This window comes from Eumetopias jubatus, unplaced genomic scaffold, assembly GCF_037043125.1.
Source record: "Eumetopias jubatus isolate StellerSeaLion01/CBP00866 unplaced genomic scaffold, mEumJub1_p1.0 scaffold_2, whole genome shotgun sequence".
In the NCBI taxonomy this organism is placed as follows: domain Eukaryota; kingdom Metazoa; phylum Chordata; class Mammalia; order Carnivora; family Otariidae; genus Eumetopias; species Eumetopias jubatus.
This window is the reverse complement of record NW_028274808.1, coordinates 34,783,216-34,802,099: the sequence shown is the minus strand read 5'-3', so window position 1 is coordinate 34,802,099 and position 18,884 is coordinate 34,783,216. Positions and strand designations below refer to the sequence as shown.

The following is an 18,884-nucleotide window of genomic DNA, read 5'->3' as shown; positions in this document are numbered from 1 at the left end:
AGAGGTCAGCAAGTACAGCCTGCTTCCTAGTTTTGCATGGCCCTCGAGGCAAGAATGATTTTTACTTTTTTTTTTTTAACGTCAAATGAATGCGTCTGGGGATCTAATGTACAGAATGATGACCACCTGTCAACACCACCACACTGAATACTGGAATTTTTTAACAAAAAAAATAACAATATTTCATAACACATGAAAATGACTTGAAATCCCAATGTCAGTTCCCACCAAGTTTTATTGGAATACAGCCATGCCCATTCGTTTACGTCATGGTCTACGGCTGTTCCCACATTATAAAAGCAGACCCGAGTAGTTGTAACAGAGACCTTACCATCTGCCAAACCTAAATATTTGCTGTCTGGCCCTTTACAGAAAGAGTCTGCTCACTGCTAGTCTAGGATCACTTTGGGGGTCAGAGAGATAATGTTCTGATTCTCTTGGAATCCTAGAGGATTGGAGCAGGCAGGTGTGACTCAGTTTCCCCTCAAGATGAGGCCAGCGAAGCCACAGCCGCCCTGAGGAAGGAAGTTCCAGGTAAGTAAGCTGACTGGTATTCATGCTCTCAGTCTGGGCAGCGAGTGGTGGCCTGTGACCACCTTCTTAGAGTTTTCAGATGCCTTTGTTCCTAGGAGTTCAAGAAACTGAACACATTAATCCTCCGTCCGGGGAAAGGCAAAGTGGGTAGTGGGGATGGAATAAACAACGCAAAAGAGGAAAGCAGATATGAGCAAGGGAAGTTAGCTGGCACCAGGATTTAGGTCTATATGCCATGGCAGTGTCACCATGAGTGGTAGAGAAGAAGGAGTATCCACCAAAGAGCTGAGGTGATGGGAAGGAAATCCAGTCAGAAAGACTGCACGGCCTGAGTCGCAGCCTGGCTTAGTGTGACAAGGAGAGAGTGTCCTGAGCTCAGAGTGAAACTGGCTTAGAGTGACAACGTTTCAGTCAGCTGAGCTGGGAGGAGCCCAGGGGTGAGGCCAGATTAAGGACTGGAGGCAGCCTAACTCTCCCCGGTTACTTATTTTAAATTAGAATCATCTTGCCTCTGAGAAACTTAGTCTATCTGTTGCTCCTGACAGGCCCAGCGTGGGGACGGGTAGTCACAGGAGTTGACAGGCTCTTTGCTGAGTGCCGACCCTCACCGTAGGAGGGGCTCCCTGGACACAGGGCCGAGAGAGCCACATCATTCCACAAAGACTTGCAAGCAGAGGGAGAGCCAGACAGGCAAACAACTAACTAGAATACACACATCCCTCCTCGGAGCGAGGACTGGTGAGAGCTTCCTTCCATCCCACACCGTCAGTGCCTTCCTTGTCCATCAGAAAACCCTTCTTCCTCTACCTCTCTGGAAAGAACTGTGGCTTAAGGTCAGTATTTCACATCTGGACGTGGCTGGGGCAGACTTTTCAACAGCCTCCCCTCCCCAGGAGCTTTCTACACAAATCCCCCACACTCTGGGCACTCAGCATTCCAAAAGCCTATGTGCCAGGCACCATGTGGGCACTGGTGATACAGAGACGAGAAACATGATTCCAGCCTCACAAGGTGGGGGGTGGCGTGGTGGAGAGGGACTTGAGGAGCATCTGGTAAACAGATCATCACTATCACTGAATGATGGTAATTCTTAGAAGAGTCTGTAGTGGCAGGAAAGGCACCAAGGATGTTGTGTCTGTCCTGATTTCCAGGGGAAGGCAAATCCATTTCCTAAATAAATCACTTTCTTCCTAAGAAAGTAGAGAACCCCACACTTACAAGTCTTTTTTTTTCATTTTTTTAAAAAATTTAAGTACAATTTACCTCCCCAACGTGGGGCCCCAACTCACGACCCCAAGATCCAGAATCATATACTCGACGAGGTGACTGAGCCAACCAGGGTCCCCTCGACTTACAAGTCTTAATAGAGTGCGCCACCTTCTGGCCTGGGTTCCGCCTACCTCCCAGCCTGTTTACATCTGAGGGCCAGGCTCTCTTAGGGTATCACACACCTGTGACTGGAAAACAGAATCACTCCTCTCTACCCCTTAGAGATGCTGGTTGGAGGATCACAAAATCGCTCTTCCACTTTATGATGAGTAATGTTGGGGAAAGCAGAATTTTGAGACTTCTATCATGGGTAGAGGATTTTAATAAAATCCCACTTTTTTTTTTTTTTTTAATGCAGTTAGGGTCAAGATCTGCACAAAATTGGGGATGAGAGGAGTCCGATGCTGTTCTGTATGATAATATGAAGAAGCATTCCCAATGCAGTTGTGTTGCTTTTGGAGACATATTTCTCCACTCCAATCAGAATGTCGATGGTATTGTCTAAAACTAATGGATGTCTCTGACAAGTGTGTGTGTGCATAAATAAGCATGCAAGTGTGTCTCAATATTTATCTGCTGGATAGCCAGAAGTAAATCCTTATCACATATCTTACTCTAGTGGGCAAGTCTAGAAGAAAGGGGACTTGGAATACCAGTGCCCACCCAAAGCTATTGTGCTGATCCCCCTTGTGGTGTGGGGCTAGAGTGAGTAATTCAAATGTAAGGGTGTGGACGGTTGGGGATTACTGCATCCCTTGGTTTGGGGGAGGGAGTGAATGTTCCAGCATGATCAAGTCCTGTGGTAGTAGGTGGGACTTCTCTAGAAAGGAGAAGAGGTTCTATGTTGTGAGAAAGCAATCTCTTGGGGATGGAGTGGTGTCTTTAGGTCTGGATAGCAAGGAAAGAAACTGGAAAAGAAGGGGCTGACAACTTTTGAAGGTATTTTGGTTTGGTTTGCTTCTTTTTTTTAATGCATTCCTCTTGAACTGTGAGGAGAGTCTTATGAAATTTCCCATTTTACAAATATATTTTTCATTTCTATTACAATACCTTAAGTTCCTCAACCCTTCAGGAAGGTACATTAACAGTCTCGTGATGCTGGTGTGGAAAATGAGAAAATGGAAATCTGGCTGCTTTGTGTTCACAGGCCAACTAACAGCTGGTCAGTGGAAAGGCATCCTGCCAGCCCACTGAGGTCCAAGGTGCAGGAAATTCTGTTGTGCCTGTAGCAAAGCAGGGGAGGTTTAGGGAATAGCCATGGGCAGAGGGAAGGAACTTGTGAGCCAGGGGGGCTTCTGTTGAATGGACAATTCTTGTAAGGAACGGCACCTCTTTCCCAATTTATACTAAAGGTAAGTGACATCTGAAGCAGAGAAAGCTGACGCTTGGATTGTAGATAAAATGCAATCTTTGTGTCAGAAATGCCCTTGTTCCCCACTGTGGTCGAGGGAACTCACTGTCTCCTTAGGCATACAGGGAATCCTGTGTACCTGACCACTGATCATAGGTCTTTCAAAAGAACCTACAGCCCTGTCCGATCAGATCCCCTTCTTTTTGAGGCCCAAATCCTCTGAGGACTCTCTGGGTACATGGTCATTATGTCACCTGTCTCTTTAGACTAATAAGCTCCATTTTTTATTTTGAAAATTCTCTAGAATGCATAATTTATTAGTCTTCTAAGGAAGGCAGCTGTAACCTGTATCTTATTCCTCAAGGGAGTATCCCATTTTGTTAAGGCCTGACAAAACATCCTTATTCCTCAATTCATTCTGCATAGAGCTGTCCAGTCATTTTCTGTTCTCAGTGGAAAGTGCTCATCTTACCTTTCCATCCTCAACCCCCAATGTAAGGTTGAAATTGAGCCCACAACAGTTCCTAAAATCTGCTAATGCCAAGAGCCTACCTGAAATTCTTTACTGTCAGCCCGAGAAACAAATTCTCCACATACACTTTAGGCACTCGCTGTGCGGACTCCCATCTGCTTTCTTGGAGTCATAATGGACAGGCTTCTGGTGGCACTTGTCATTTAACTCAATGTTCTTGTTTTTCAGACATAGCTGATTCTTCATGAGTGCAATTAGGATTTACTTAGAAAATACTCTCTTTGGTGCCTTTTAATTTATATTCAAACATAACAGAATTTAAATGTGTAAGCTTGGTTTCTATGATAGTGTAACTAGAGGCACAATTTTGCTCAAGATTCTTTGATCTATACTGTACCAAGTTAGGAACTTTGGAGTCAGAATCTTGGAGTATCTTAAAGCTCAGCTTTTAAAAACACCTAAATCTGCTTGAAGCCTCCAGTTTGCCCAAAGCCTCACCACCCCCATATTCTTTCACTCCCAACTCCTTAGACATTCCTTGCCTAGCCTCTGAAAGCATTTGTGTTCGCCCCTCTGGATTTTCATTCAACTCCCTCATTCTAGAAAAACAGACTGCAAAGAGAGGAAACAACTTGCCTGGGAAAAGGCGCTCTGGAGAGTGGAACACAATTTCCTGCTCTCTCACTACAATATTCTTCCTTTTAGGCAAACAGTACTATGGCCAAAATCAACATTTGTTACCAAAGAGAAACGGAGAATCTACGACTCTCCTAGAGTTTCAGAAAAGAGAGTTGTGGGAACGGCAACAATTTCTTGTGTGTTAAGTGTGTCCATGTAGGTAGATACTTCACCCAAATTCAACCCCCAGTCAAACTGACCGCAGATACCAGGGGACGCGAAGACGGGGTCCGCACTAGGAACCTTCTCTCCTAGCTCACCTTTCTACCCGAGCCCGCAGAGAAACGGACCGGAAGTGACGCGTGGTCGGCAGACAGAACTACCTACGTATACCGCGATTGCTCTGGCCGGAAGAGAAAGGTGCAGCGCTTAGAAGGCTCCCCTCCTAGTTCCTGCTTCTCCACTATTGCTGTCGCGGACGTAGGAGTACAGACCTGAAAGCTTACGCGGCCCTGGGTTGTGAGATGCCGGGCGGCGGCCACTGCCCCGACTGCGGGTCCACCGAGCTCGTGGAAGACTCGCACTATTCGCAGAGCCAGCTGGTGTGCTCAGACTGTGGCTGCGTGGTCACCGAGGGGGTCCTTACTACCACCTTCAGCGACGAAGGCAACCTCCGAGGTATCTGTGCCGACCTTTCCAGGGCCGTGCGTATAGCCTGGGGTGGTGAGGGATTGACGTCAGAGTCCTCTGATTCCTCTCGCGCTCTCTCGTCACGTGTACGCTAAACTACTGGAGAAAGCGACCGAGTGAGCTGCAGGAGCTCAGGGACTGCCCTTCATCTGTGTTTTTCTAGCACCTAGTGCGGTATCTGGCATCCAGGTGTGTGTGTGTGTGTGTGTGTGTGTGTGTGTGTGTAGAGAATAATAAACGTGTGTGTGTGTAGAGAGAATAATAAACGTGTGTGTGTGTGTGTGTGTAGAGAGAATAATAAACGTGTGTGTGTGTGTAGAGAGAATAATAAACGTGTGTGTGTGTGTAGAGAGAATAATAAACGTGTGTGTGTGTGTGTAGAGAGAATAATAAACGTTGACCAAGTGAAACAGAAACAAAGTTCCACTCAATTTACCTAGTGTGTGTGTGTGTGTGTGTGTGTGTGTGTGTAGAGAGAGAGAGAATAAACGTGTGTGTGTGTGTGTAGAGAGAGAGAATAATAAACGTTGACCAAGTGAAACAAAGAGAAACAAAGTTCCACTCAATTTACCTAGTCTGGGTGTGATGGAAGGATTGTGGGTCAATTCTTTACAAATACGGACAAATTATTACCCCCGAAGTAGTCTTTAGTACTAATTGGCAAAAATATCCTTTTTTTCTTTGCTTTCTGAGTCCCTGGCCAGTGCAGCCCTCAAAATCAAGTCAGGAAAATTGCCTGGATTGGATATGCAGGAGGGAGGGCTGAAAATTTGGAATACTCAAAGCCACTTTAGTGCGCTCCTGACCTTCCTCAATCTCTGTATTTGATACTACTTGTGGACATAGAAGACTGGATAGACTTTTAATGTGCAAAAATGGGTGCCTTCTGTGAGACAGGGAGCAGAGCCTAATGATATGATTTCTCTCTGGTTTTGTGTGGTGGGAGGCCAGGGGTCTGGTGAATAAAGGCTAAACAAGCTATTTCTTGTCCATTATCTTGCAGAAGTAACCTATTCCCGAAGCACAGGGGAAAACGAACAAGTTAGTCGCAGCCAGCAACGAGGTGAGAATCAACCTTTTGTGATATGGTGACCTTAAAGAAAATTCTCCTGATGGTCCAGCCCATCCTCTTGCTTTTCCTGTTTTCAGCATTATTGTGTAAGGTAGAGTAGAAGAGAATGGTAAATAGAAATAAAGAATGCAGGTGGTTCTAAGAGAGTATAAGTTCTAATTCAGTATACAGTTTGGGTTTGTTGGGGTTGTGTCAGAGGTAGAGCCACGCATCCCAGATCATACTTTGGCTTGGCTCTGAACCAAGCCAGCCTCCAAAGAATGGTGGGTTAAACTTGACTCTCTCCACAGATTTGTCTTTAGAATGACCTCACCAAATGTCACTCTTGTCACCGTAGAAAGGTGCATTATTCATGCATCTGGTATTGGAGGCAAGTTTAGCAAAAATTGCTAGGAGCTGCAAAGTAGTGCCTTCGACCCCTCTTAACTCCTATGGCGGGCTTTCTTAGGTCTGCGCCGAGTGAGAGACCTCTGCCGAGTCCTGCAGTTGCCATCGACATTTGAGGACACAGCAGTTGCCTACTACCAGCAGGCCTACCGGCACTCTGGAATCCGTGCTGCCAGGCTGCAGAAGAAGGAGGTGTTAGTTGGGTGCTGTGTCTTAATCACCTGCCGGCAGCATAACTGGCCCCTCACCATGGGAACCATCTGCACCCTGTTGTATGCAGATCTGGATGTGTTTTCTGGCACCTACATGCAGATAGTGAAGCTCCTGGGGCTGGATGTGCCATCTCTGTGCTTGGCAGACCTGGTGAAGACTTACTGCAGCAGGTACCCGCCCGCTGGGAAACCCTGGGATGGGCTGGCTCCTTAGACCTGCGTCCTTTGACCTGTGGCTGGCTCTTTTTCACCAAAGCCCCTCGAAAGGGATTTGGGAGAAAAAATCTATTCTCCCTCCCTTGTGTCTAGGACTAATAAGGTTAATTCCATTTTACAGTTCTAAACTGCTGCCATTTCCAAATCCCTTTGGCCTTACTGCAGCCTAATGTTGTAGGCAAAGTAGGCGTTAGCCTTGGCATGGGGCTGCTGAGTTGCAGCTCTCATGTTGTGCGTGGCCCGCTTGGCTGTGTGTAACAGCCCTGCCTCAGCAGGATCATCTGTGAATGCAGGTGAGAGGATGTTAGTGATGGGGCTGGAGGCAGAAGCTTGGGCCTTTTTTTTTTTTCTCCTAAGTAGCTGTGTTCTTTTCTTTTTTTCTGAAAAATACCGTAGAAAGCAAAGGCTGTCAGTGTCAAGTGGTGTTGGTTTTGGTTTGCTCAGATACTTTCTAGCTGGATGACAATGGGCCTTTTTTTTTTTTTTTAAACTATAAATGCATATAGTGGGGTGTAGAGGAGATGAAAGGAGAACATTTGGAAAGCGCTCAGAATAATGGCTGACGGGGGTGCTGACAAACGTGTGCTTCCTTGTGGGTTCTCCTGCCCTTCACTGCACAAGTAGAACACTCCACCTGTCTTCTCTCAGCACCTGTAGAAACTCGCTACCCAGCAAGCTTGAGTGTTCCAAGGGGGGAGACTAGCTTGCCCGTCATTAGGAGACTGCTTTTCCTCACTTTGGCAGAGCAGCCCCCTCCCCCATAGGCACGGAGCCCAGACTCTCATTTTGGTTCTTTCAGCTTCAGACTGTTCCAAGCTTCCCCATCCGTGCCAGCCAAATACGTGGAAGACAAAGAGAAGATGCTGTCGCGCACACTGCAGTTGGTGGAGCTGGCGGACGAGACGTGGCTGGTGACCGGGCGGCATCCCTTGCCTGTCATCACTGCTGCTACCTTCCTGGCTTGGCAGTCGCTGCAGCCTTCAGAGCGTCTGACGTGCTCCCTTGCCCGGTTTTGTAAGTTGGCAAATGTGGACCTGCCCTGCCCTGCTTCCTCCCGCCTGCAGGAGCTGCTGGCTGTGCTGCTGCGGATGGCTGAGCAGCTGGCCTGGCTGCAGGTGCTGAGGCTCGACAAACGGTCTGTGGTGAAGCACATCGGCGACCTCCTGCAGCACCGCCACACGTTGGTCCGCAAGGCCTTTCGAGACGGACCGGCAGAGTCGGACGCTGGGGAGGAGGAGCAGCAGGGACGGGGCCAGGGGCCAGGGCAGGGAAAGGAGGTGGCGAGTAGTTCCTTAGGTCCGCCCGAGGGCAAGCGGCCAGCCAGTCCTGCCCTTCTCCTCCCACCTTGCATGCTGAAGCCCCCAAAGCGGGTCTGTCCCCCACCCCCTATCTCCACGGCCACTGGAGACGAGGATATTTCTGACAGTGAGATAGAGCAGTATTTGCGTACCCCTCAGGAAGTGAGGGACTTTCAGAAAGCTCAAGCTGCAAGACAGGCTGCCACGGGGGTTTCTAACCCTCCCTGAGGTGCATCCGAGAGAGCACTCCCACCATTCGGACAGCAGCTTGATCATAGGCCTGTCCTATCTGGAGAAATAAGTGTATGTGAGTCCTGAGGCAGGCTTTGTTTGTTTGTTTGTTTTCCTCGTTTAAAGGAACCAAGGGACTCTGCAGTTAATTGGACCCTGGGTCCTGGAATAGAAGTCAGGAGCAATGCAGGCACAACTGGGTTGGAGAGAATCCCATCCCTGAGAGGGATGGTCCCAGAGAGGAAGGTGCACACATTCATGTTATGAGGGATGGCTTTCCTCCTAGCCTGGCTGGAGAATGTCAGGCTTTCTCCTGGTTTGGCTTGGATACACTGCTGCTGCAGGCCTGATGGGCCGTCCGTGCTGGTGTGGAGTGGTTGGCGTTGCGGATGCTGTCAGCCCTCAGAGGACGGGAACTGGGCACCTCTTGGTCCTGCATCCATCTACAGGCATGGGTGGGTTCTCATGTACAGGGGTCACAAAATCCTCTACTTCATAACAAAAGGACCGTGGGTGGACTAAAGTTATATAGCTCTCAAAGGGCTTTGCAAAATTTTAATATATTAAAACAAGAGGCATCTGCTAGAAAACATTCTATTGTATAAAACCCGAGCTTTTAAAAACATGTTTTCTTTGGCACTTCTCATCCCCTCCCTCCCTTTTCCCCAGCGTATTGCAAAAAGCTCTCCAGTGCTAAGGCATTGGCAGGGTATGTAAACAGCCAGCATACGTGGAAGAATAATACGAAGCTTTTTTTTTTTTTTTTTGGTCTAATATTGTCTGTGCAGCAAGCATAAATAACAGGATTCATCCCAAGGTGTGTCGGTTTTCTCCCCTCCCTTTTGTCTTTTGCCTTGGTGATCAGACTGCGGGAATATGGACACTGAGAGGGACCTGGAGCAGGTCTGGTTTTCCTGTTCCTCTTCCCCGGGCTCAGCTTTCCCTCCACTTTTCGTTGGGTCCTGTAGTAAAAGGCTGGTGGTGGTTTTTAGGTTGGGGGAAATACGGGTGCTGGTGTTTAAAAGTAGTGAAGGCACAGGCCCCACGTGAGCCACAGGGACCCTACCTGCTGCCCTGGGGGATTCAGCTTGGGCTTCTGTGAGGCAGGAAGCTGGTTCGATGTTGGGGAGGTTTCTCCCTAATATGGAGCTAGAGATCAAATTCTTGGAATGGTTCTTGCATATGGCCTCATGGAGGCAGGGAAGTGCTCTTCCCCAGTGCCTTGGTGTTGGCAGGCGCAGACTGGGGATATGGGTCTTGTCATTGAACAGTAAGTGCTTCTCCAGCCCCGCCTGTGGCCTTGTGGTGGCACCTCTCTTCAGGGCACTGTTTATAGGGCCAGGTTTAGGGCAGGACTGCGTTCAACTCCAAATCTAAGCACTACTCTCTACTTGCCTCAGATCTTTCCTGGGTATCTGGCAGAGGCAGCTTCTTAGGCGCAGGGCCTTGGCTTTGTCCTGAGGCACCACCTCTAAAGCCCTGCTGTATGGTTTGCGCACCACTCCTGTGGGACGTGTCTGTCCCCGATTGTGCACCCTTTCCCTAGAAGGCCATCTCCAGGGCTGCCTTGCACACTGTTCCACTTTCTCTTGCATAGTTTATCTTAAAAGCAGCACCTATGGGTCCTGGCCACCTGGCTCATCTGCTAGCCTGGCCGCCTAGTTGGCTGAAAGCTGGGTGGGGGAGAGGCCCTAGGATCTAGGCACAGATGGCTGACCGCAGAGGAGGGCAGTGAGGAGAGAACACGGTTCTCAAGCTCCCGTCATCTGTTTTCCTGATGGGGCGGACGGCCACCAGCGAGGCAGGGTGGATGAGATGTGGGGAGTACCTAGGGAGGGGTCCACCTGGGGGCCGACAGCACATTCCCCCACTACCCTGGACGGCACCGAGTCGACTGCCCAAACTAGCCTGGGCTGGGACGGAAATGTATCCCGCTCGGGGTCCTGGGATCGTCGCTACCCCGGAGGGACGGCGCTCAGGGCAGTGGCAGGCCTTCTGCCTGTCCTTTTCCCCAGCCTCCGGGACTAACGCTGGTGTGTCTCCCTCAAACCTGCTGACGCACCGGTGGACGTCTTTGAGGGCCCCAGGGAAGCCGGTGTGTCCCACAGGGTCGCCCACCCCCGCCCTAGACGGTGGTCTCGCTCTTCCAGAGGCCCGTCTTCATGCAGGCGCCCGTGGCCGCCCCGCCGAGGTCATCGTACTTGGCCCCCTTGGGCGCGCCGTTGAGACTGGCGGCGTTGAGCGGGTACGAGCGCCGCTTGCTGTCCCGCTCGGGCGCGCCGACCCCGCCGCCCTTGAGGTTGTCGCGACTGACGCTGCGGCGCTGGCCCGGCCGGCCGGCCTCGGGGGGCGGCGCGGCGCTCGTGTCGCTGCCCTCCGACGGCGTGAGCATGGGCTCGCCCTCGAGCTGCAGGCCCGGGCTGTTGCGGCTGCTGCCCGGGTAGCTGTCGGACGGGCTGTTGTGCAGGCTGCCGCTCTCGCTGGACAGCAGCTCCGGCGCCCCGGCCGCCGCGCCCCCGCGCAGCGCCTTGAGCCGGTTCTTGGTGCCGGACTCCCCCGTGCGGTGCCCCTTGGCCCGACTCTTGTGCGCGCGGCGCCCGTGGTGCACGTTGTTGGGGTGGCGGGGAGCGAGGCCGCCCCGGGAGCCCGCGGGCTCCGGCTCCCCTTCCCCGCGGGCCCCCGCCTCGCACACCTGACTCTGGGCCAGCTGCAGGTTGGTGAGCTTGCAGGGGCCCAGGGGCGGCGCGTGGCTGCTGCTGCCGCCACTCGGGGAGGACTTGAGGGAGGGGGCGCCCTCTCCGAATACGGGGGAACCGTCCTCTGGGGCGGCGGGCTCGGCCCGGGGTGAGGCGCGGGAGGCCGAGGCCCGGGGGCAGCAGGCACGCCAGGAGGCCCTAACGTCCCGGCGCCGGGCGCAGTGGTGGGTGAAGACGAAGAGTCCCAGGGCGGAGGCCGCCGCCCCATATAGGCAGCTGCACACCACCCGGGGCAGCCAGCGCTGCGACACGGCCAGAGCCCCACAGGCCCACATGGCCAGGTACAGGAAATGCGTGGTCACCAGCGCCCCCAGTTGGACTCCCGGAGAATAGAGGCCGTCACCATCCTCTGGGGGCCCTGGTGTCACCACCCCAGCGCTCCCAGTAGCCAGAAGGGAACCTGAGTCATTCAGGAGGGGGCCGCTGCTCCTGAGCCTGGTGGAACCCCTCAGCTCCTCCCCTGTCTCCAGGGAGACCCTGCTGGTGCCCCCCTTCGGGCTCTGTGCCAGAGGACCCCTTAAGCGCAGCCCCGCACACAGGAAATAGATCCAGGTGATCAGCAGAATCAAAGCCACCGGGATGTAGAAGGCTCCTAGGCTCGGACGCCACACCAGCCAGCAGCTGAGGGGAGACACAAGCAGTGGGTGAGGACGGGGAGCATGTCTGAGGTGGCTGGGTGGTTGGGGAGATAGGACAGGGTGAGTGGCAAGGCAGAGACTGGCTTAGGCAACATGCGTGGGTTTGGGTTGGGTCACTGGCCGGGTGGGCCTGCAGGTAGGTGCCCCTGCCAGTGAAGTAGAAGGCATCCAGCGTAGGGGCGGGTAGGTGTGGTGTGGGGCAGGCAGGCGGCGGCGCTCACTAGGGGCTGTGGTCCCGGTAGTTGTGGATGCTGACCGCAGCTGTGATACCACAGATAATGAGTGGGATTCCTCCGGCGATCAGATAGAACCTGGAGGGGAATGGGGTTTGGGGTCAGAGATGTGGGGAACCAAGTGGGTTGCAAACAGATGCCCAGAAACCTTGACTCGGGGACTCTGTCCCATCCTCTTTCCCCTTTAAATTCTCTCAGATTTTTTTTTGCAGGCTCAGTAAGTTCCTAGGGGACTTGGCCATGACTGTTCTAAGGGACAGAGGCCAGAATTGTTCTCTCACCTGAAACAGTACAGAAGTCACGGTGCCACTCGGGTTGCCAGGATCCCTACCCAATGCCCTTTGGAGTCACTTCCTTCCCTGGCCTTGTCAGCCCTGAAGAGCCCTAAGGGTGCACCCACTCCATGGCCTTGGGCAACTTGGCGCCACCTAGGGCTTTGCCTCTTCTCTCTTTGGAGAGTGCTCACCCAGGACTTTGGACCCGCCCCGCCTCCACCCTGGGAAAACAGATGGTGGTGTCCTTCACCCGCCTCGGAGCCCTTCACCCTTGCAAAGCTGACAGTTGGAGGCCAGTACCGGAGCATGGGGCGGGGCGCGGGCGGGGCCGAGTCCCCTTCTTGTGGAGGGGGCGCTCTCCAGGTGAGCTCCTTGTGGAGGACTCGGGCCTTCACACCCATCCAGAGCAGTGTGGACAACGAAGAGTAGTGCAGAGTGATGCCCACCTGCGGGATCAAGCCACAGAGGCTGGGGGACCAGGCCGCTAGTACTGGAGCCACCCCAGAGCCCCAGTCCACGGTATTACTCTCCCACTCCTCCCACTGTTCCACCCCCAGCTCTACCCTGAGCCTCCTCAAGGTTCTGTCCCTGCTGTCACCCTCTCTCCTTCCAGCCCATGCTTCTCTCCCACTCGGGGGACTTTTCACAACCCTGCCGTTGCTGTCTGCCTTGTCCCTGACCTCTCCTCCATTGCAGATCCCCAGTCTCCACTTTGAAGACCCATCTCGTAGTTTCTCTACTTCTTACCACCCCGACTCCCATGGCCCCTACGCCAGCAAGGCTGGACACAACGGCGGACCTGCAGCCTATTAGCAGGAGCCCCCGTTTTTTCCCGTGCACCTCCTGACTCTGTGCCTAGGCTGCCACCACTCATCTTGGACTGCCACCCACCCCCACTCCAGCCCCTTGTCCTGCTTACTGCCTGGCAGATCATGTGGTAGTTGGTGAGTGTGATGCCTCCGGCAAAGACGGCGGAGGTCATGGCCATGTGGAAGCACAGGTTCAGCAGCATGTGCCAGCCCTTCCGGGACACATGGATGGAGCTGCCCCAGAAACAGTCTTTAATTAATGGGCCACCCACCCAAGGTCAGGTCCATGGGGTCTCAAGGCCATTGGGAGAGCAAGGGGGAAGGCAGATATCTGTGCGCATGCATGTGTGTGAATGTGAGAGAGGCCCCAGGGCAGGGAGGGCTTAACCCCCAAAATGTGTTTTCCAGCCCTGGAACCTTCCAGTAAGATGCTAGGCAAGAGCCTGGGGACGCCATGTGGACCCACTTAGGAAAGGAACCCTTGGCCAGTACTCAGGGAGACCCACAGCCTTCCCTCCCCATCCTCCCCACCGCAGGGGCCCCCACCTGTGGTTGAGGATGTAGGTGATGATGGTGGAGAAGAGGCAGAGCAGCAGCAGGCCCGTGCAGGGGTACACGACAGGATGCAGCCCTGCCCCAGAGCCCCCCGCTTCCCTGGGGAAGGCACTCAGCTCCTGGAAAGAGTAGGAAAGAGGAAGTAGTAGGAAGCCAGGGGTAGAGGCCACCCCATGGAGTCCTGGCCAGTCCCCCACACCATTCTTCCTCTTCCCAAGCCCGGTCAGCTTTGGTCCTCAGCTTCGGCCCCTCGTCCATCCAGGTGGGCAAAGATGTAAGTGTGGAGACAGCCACTCTTAGAAAGTCAGTCCCAGGTAGTGTTAATGATCTACCGGTCCCTCCCTCCTCGTCTCTTGCCCTTCTGGGGACTCTTCTCAGCCTAAAAATCAGAGATGACGGAAGAGGGGGAGGTTTCTGTCTATAATCCAGCTGCGTGTCTGCTCAGGATCTGGGAAAGTGGGGTGCAAAATGTGGTGAGGGAGGGGGAGCCAGACCGTGAGTGAGGAGGGTGACCAGAAAGGAGAAATGGTCCCAGATTTTTTCCCCCCACTTTAACAATCTGGGTCTCAGAGAGTGCAGGATGTGAAGACCAGGCTGGGTAGTTCCAGATCTATCTATCTCGATGAGTGGAGGCAGGACCTCCCTGTCTCCTGAAAGATGAAAACGTGTGGGGAAGACCAGAGGGACATTTCCCCATGAATCCTACAGTCATGAGGCCTGATGAGGCCGCTGTCCTTTCTGTAGTTCAATATGGCTCCAGGTGATCAGAATACTCCTACCCTCACCCCCACCTCACCCCCGTTCCCTGGTCCCTGGTCCTCCCAAGTTCCCACCGCCATTCCACTCACCACAAGCACGGCCACGTTGCCCAAGTGCCGGCAGTGCAGGGAGCTGACATTGGGCTGGCTGGAGCGGAGCTGGCAGCCCTCGGAGCTCCAACCCCCGGGGCCCCCCGGCCCGTCCTGGCTCCACCAAGCTGCCATAGGTTCAGCCCCCTCAGCCCAGTGCCGAAGTGAAATGGCCACTGGCTCGGTCAGGTTGCCCACACCACAGCCACCTGCAGGGGAGAGGGAGGTCCACACGGGTAGAACCAAGGTAGAACCAGGCCGTGGGGAGGCTCACCCTACAGAGCTAAGCAGCAGCAAGACAGCAGGGCTCCCGGGGGGGGGGCAGGGCGTGTGCTGGGCTTCCGGATGGAGTTGGATGCCAGTTCGGGCCCTGCCTTCCAGGTTGTCCGTCTCACCAGGGAGACCCAAGGATGAATCAAAAAGCACTGGGAGGTGGCCCATTCTAAATGCCAAACGAGTGATGGCTGGGCTCAGGGAAAGGAAGGGAGAAGGTAATTCTGAGGGACAGAAAGGTGAAGAGAGGACTCGGGGTGGAGTGGGGGGGTGTTTGTAACCCTTTTGAAACTTGACAGATCGGGGCTATAAATTCCAATGTCTTCCAGAGCCTTTTCTCCAGCAGTCCCTTCCTTGAGAGGATGTCTCTTTCCCTTATGCCCCTGAGAAATGCTGAGGGGCCACTCTCCTTGGCCACCTCCCCCAGGGTGTTAGGGGGGCTGTGGGTGAGGGGAGGGCAGGGGGAAGGGGCACCGGGCAGACACTTGGGAGCGCTCCGTGCAGCATGGGGAGCTCAGTCCCTTACTGGTTCCAGCAAAGATGACGGGGGTGGCCACACCGCGTCTCTTGCCAGGCCCAGCGGCTCCAGGGCGAGAGGTGTTGCCGTGGCTGCGGAAGAGGCGGCCATTTCGGAAGACCAGCAGTTGCAGGGTGCAGTCTGGGGGGACAGGGGGAGCCAGGGCAGCCGGAAGGGACGAGAACAGACTGGGCGGCAGCTGGATGGAGGCCAGGGCCACGCTGTTCTGAGGGGACATGGGAGTTCCTCAGAGACATCTGGGAACCCCTAGGACTCGGGCCTTCCGGTCCCCTCCTCCCCCCTCCCCTGAACCCCCTTTTCTGGATCTGCTTCCACTCACACTCACACACACCCCGCCCCAGGCACCTGCGTCTAGGCGTGTCCACCCCCGCGGCCCACCCCCGGTGCCCACCTTGATGTGGAAAGAGGACAGAGAAATGCTGGGTCTCCCTGTGGTACAGCGGAAGCGGAGCTGCTGGTCAGCCAGGGGCTCGGGCTCCGGGGAGGGGTTCTGGCTAGGGCCCCCGGGCCGCACGCCTGGGGCTCCTGCCTCCCTTCTCTGGAAGGCTGTGCAGGTCAGCCCCACGTAGCTGTGGGGCTTGATGAGGTAGGCCTCCAATGCCACGTTCCGTGAGTTCTAGGGACAGGGAGCCTGTCACCTCCCCATCTGAGATACAGCAGCTCTCTCTTGGCTTCGCACCCGCCACTGCCCACTCCCCCTCCCTGCAGGTTTGCTCAGGCTGTGCCCCCCTACACGTTATTCCTGTCTTCTCAAGGCCTGGCCATGTGACATCTGCTGTGGGGGCTCCCCAAGCCCTGGCCATGGCACCTTCTCTGAGAGCCTTCCTCCCACTCACACCCTACCTTGTATCTGGCTCACCTCTTAGCAGATACTAGTTCTGCCACCCCAGCCAAGCCATAGAGGAGGGTCCACGTCCAGCCTCCTTACACCACCCGGGGTGCCTAGCACAGTATCTTGCACGTAGAAGATGCTCTGTGGTGGTTGTTCATCGGTTCACAACCCACCATTGGCAATGTCACCCTCTTCTTAGGGAGCAGGAGTCTCCGTGATTCCTCATTCTATCACAGTGCTGTCACCCTGCTTCCAAGTCTCCTCCTATATTCATCCCTTCGGCTCCTTTTACCCTGCCTCCTGTTTATTTCTGTTGGGCTAGCATTAACAACTCGGTTCCCCACCATGAAGTCTGGCATAACTTCTCCCTGTCACCGGCCCCCTCCCTCTCCTCTGCACTGCCCCTGACGACTCGGAGGCAGATTCCACACAACTGAGTCATGCACCAGGGTTCTCGCTAGCTGGGCTCATGGCAGGTGCATACTTGGAGGACCTGCTGCCCGGAGACAGGAGTGTTTTCCTCCTGGCAGGCAGGGGCCGGCCCCAGTTGACTCTAAGGTCCCTCCCAGGGCTGGACTCCCCAAGGAGCTCCCTCCCAGCTGACCCATATTACCACAGAGATGTGCTGGGCGTGGGGGCTGAGGGCAGCCCCCCCGATGCGCTCCAGGGCGCCCACGATGCCACTGCAGGCCTTGTCCTCGCGCTGGGCCAGCCACAGCAGGTGCTCGTCCACCAGCATCAGGTTGCTGGCCATGTCCACCATCACCTCCACCAGCTGGCGGGGGGGGGGGAAGGGAGTCACTGAGGGCAGGAGTCGGGTGTGGGGCCCAGGGGCTGGGGGTACAAGAGGCTTGAGCAAATGGGGCGGTTTTCAGGGGCCCCAGAGGTCGGGTTGAATCTCACCTCTTTGATCTGGTCGACATAACCCAAAAATTTCTGGATCATCTGAGCCACGTAGACAACATCCATCATGTCCGAGAAGCTGGCTGCCTCCGCCGTGTACACGCGCAGCTGGTGAGCCAGGGTCAGCGCATTGGAGGCGTTGATGGGCATCTGGGAGAATTGAAGCAGAAAGGAGATGGTCCAGTTCTGCCCCTTCTCCCCGAGAACTGCCCCTAGGGGGCCCCCTTGTCTGTGCCGACGCTCGGGGCGATAAGGCCTGGGGAGAGGGGTCTAGCCCACCAGCGGGGTCTAACCAAGACAGGAGGCACATGGAAGGAATGAACTCATCAGGACTCAGGGATGCCCACTTCTAACACCACTGGCCTAAGGATAATGGGATGACCTCACGCTCTCCTTGTTTTCCTCCTTCAGGCTGCCCTTGCTGTGTTTGGGAATAAAGATGCTTGGGGTGGCCCTGGAGGGGGAGGAGGAGGGATCTGAATGCCCTAGAAGGAGAAAAGCTAGATGAGAAGACCAAGAGCCCCTCACTGCTCACGCCCACAGACTGGAGGCACAGCAGAGCCCACAGCCATGAGGGGACTCCCCTCCCCATTCCCCAGAACCAGAGCTGATGGGATGCCACCACCTTCCCCCCCCCCCGCCCCTCTCCTCTCCTGGCCTCACCAGCACGAAGGTGTAGAGCACCCGGGTGATGTCATTGGTGTACAGACAGTGGGAGTAGTCCCCTGGCTCCCAGCGGCCAGCTCGGTCACACCGGCGGGAGGCTCGGGTGCCTGGGGCCCCCCCGCTCAGGGGCACCGAGGTGAAGGGGTACTGTAGGCAGGACTGGTAGGCTGTGATGCCAGCCAGAGTCCGAGGCCACCTGGGGGCAGAGGCGGGAGGTTGCTAATGCCCCAGCTCCTCAGAGCAAGGGTCCCTCCTCTGCCCTTAGACCTGGGATGCTGAACCCCTTGGGACCTGGGGGAGGGATTCAGAGAGAGGGTTCGGACTGGCCTTCGAGGGGCTCCGAGGGGCTCCCGAGCTCCACCTTCTCTCTGAGTCCGTGTTTGTTCAGACCTGGAGCCCTGACTTCAAGCCCCTTACCCTTTCTGGGCTTGAGTGTTCTCAGCTGTCCATGGGGAGGATAATACCTGCCCTTCCTCACGGAGACGCCCATGGGGATATTAAAATCTGATATCCGTTGTGGGATAGTTTTGTAAACTATTAATGCAAAGTAACAAGACAAACAAAAAAAACCCACCCAAACTTTTTGTTCTGCACAGCATATGTCACATGGGGACTTTATACAAAAAGATAAGGTCTCTGTAAAAACAACAGCGGGACAGTGGGACTTGGGGCTGGGGACTTACAGGAGATGGGCAGCCGGGAGGGGGGGAGGGGCGCGTGTTCTCCAACGACGACGCAGGAGCTGGGGCGGAGGTGGGGGCGGGGCCAGGGTGGCAGAGGGCACCGCACCTGAAGTCCCCGCGGTTGTTGGCAACTCGCTCAGCGGGGCAGTAGGAGGCGGAGGTCTCCAGCACCACAATCTCCACCTTCTTGCTGGCGTTGCCCTGGGCCGTGGACACGGAGCACTCCCACTCCCCTGACGCCCACACGCCGATGTGAGACAGGGTCAGCTCGCTGCGGGCGGGCGGAGGGCTGGCTGCGCGAGGCACTCTCGGTGGCCGCGCCACCCTCCCTAAGCGCCCTGGCCCCGTCTACCCACACGCAGCCCCTGACTGGGGGCGTGTGGGGCAGGAGCTCTGGGGTTCTTTTCTCTTTGACTGAGCGAGGGATACAAGTACATACTCCTTTAATTCCGACTGGCCTTATGGTATGGTTTTCCTGAATTTCAATTTCCCCACCCTTAGCATGGAGCTAATAGGACCTCCCAT

The 18,884-nt window shown here is 54.8% G+C and overlaps 2 protein-coding genes across 2 annotated transcripts in view; one reads left to right on the top strand and one right to left on the bottom strand.

Annotated features, from left to right (window-relative positions):
- Positions 1-4,642: 4,642 nt before the first annotated feature.
- Positions 4,643-9,166, top strand: BRF2 (BRF2 general transcription factor IIIB subunit). Its single transcript, XM_028095342.1, has 4 exons — positions 4,643-4,922; positions 5,938-5,997; positions 6,455-6,776; positions 7,621-9,166. The coding sequence occupies exons 1-4, from the start codon at positions 4,769-4,771 to the stop codon at positions 8,345-8,347; spliced, it is 1,263 nt and encodes a 420-aa protein (XP_027951143.1). The 5' UTR covers positions 4,643-4,768; the 3' UTR covers positions 8,348-9,166.
- ADGRA2 (adhesion G protein-coupled receptor A2) overlaps positions 9,010-18,884 on the bottom strand; it is a 34,014-nt gene continuing 24,139 nt past the window's right edge. Inside the window, exons 8-19 of the mRNA XM_028095343.2 lie at positions 18,466-18,630; positions 17,674-17,872; positions 17,011-17,160; positions 16,721-16,882; positions 15,667-15,891; positions 15,264-15,480; positions 14,465-14,673; positions 13,608-13,735; positions 13,172-13,295; positions 12,553-12,698; positions 11,966-12,055; positions 9,010-11,727 (exon numbers count right to left, since the gene is read on the bottom strand). Of these exons, the coding sequence (XP_027951144.1) occupies positions 10,476-11,727; positions 11,966-12,055; positions 12,553-12,698; positions 13,172-13,295; positions 13,608-13,735; positions 14,465-14,673; positions 15,264-15,480; positions 15,667-15,891; positions 16,721-16,882; positions 17,011-17,160; positions 17,674-17,872; positions 18,466-18,630 (3,067 nt within the window). The 3' untranslated portion in view covers positions 9,010-10,475. The remainder of the gene's footprint in view (positions 11,728-11,965; positions 12,056-12,552; positions 12,699-13,171; positions 13,296-13,607; positions 13,736-14,464; positions 14,674-15,263; positions 15,481-15,666; positions 15,892-16,720; positions 16,883-17,010; positions 17,161-17,673; positions 17,873-18,465; positions 18,631-18,884) is intronic.

Bases quoted from the DNA above. Each gene is read 5' to 3' on its own strand.
- BRF2 (XM_028095342.1), top strand. From the start codon at position 4,769: ATGCCGGGCGGCGGCCACTGCCCCGACTGCGGGTCCACCGAGCTCGTG. The intron at 4,923-5,937 runs GTATCTGTGCCG...ATTATCTTGCAG, and splicing joins CGACGAAGGCAACCTCCGAG to AAGTAACCTATTCCCGAAGC. The intron at 5,998-6,454 runs GTGAGAATCAAC...GGGCTTTCTTAG, and splicing joins TAGTCGCAGCCAGCAACGAG to GTCTGCGCCGAGTGAGAGAC.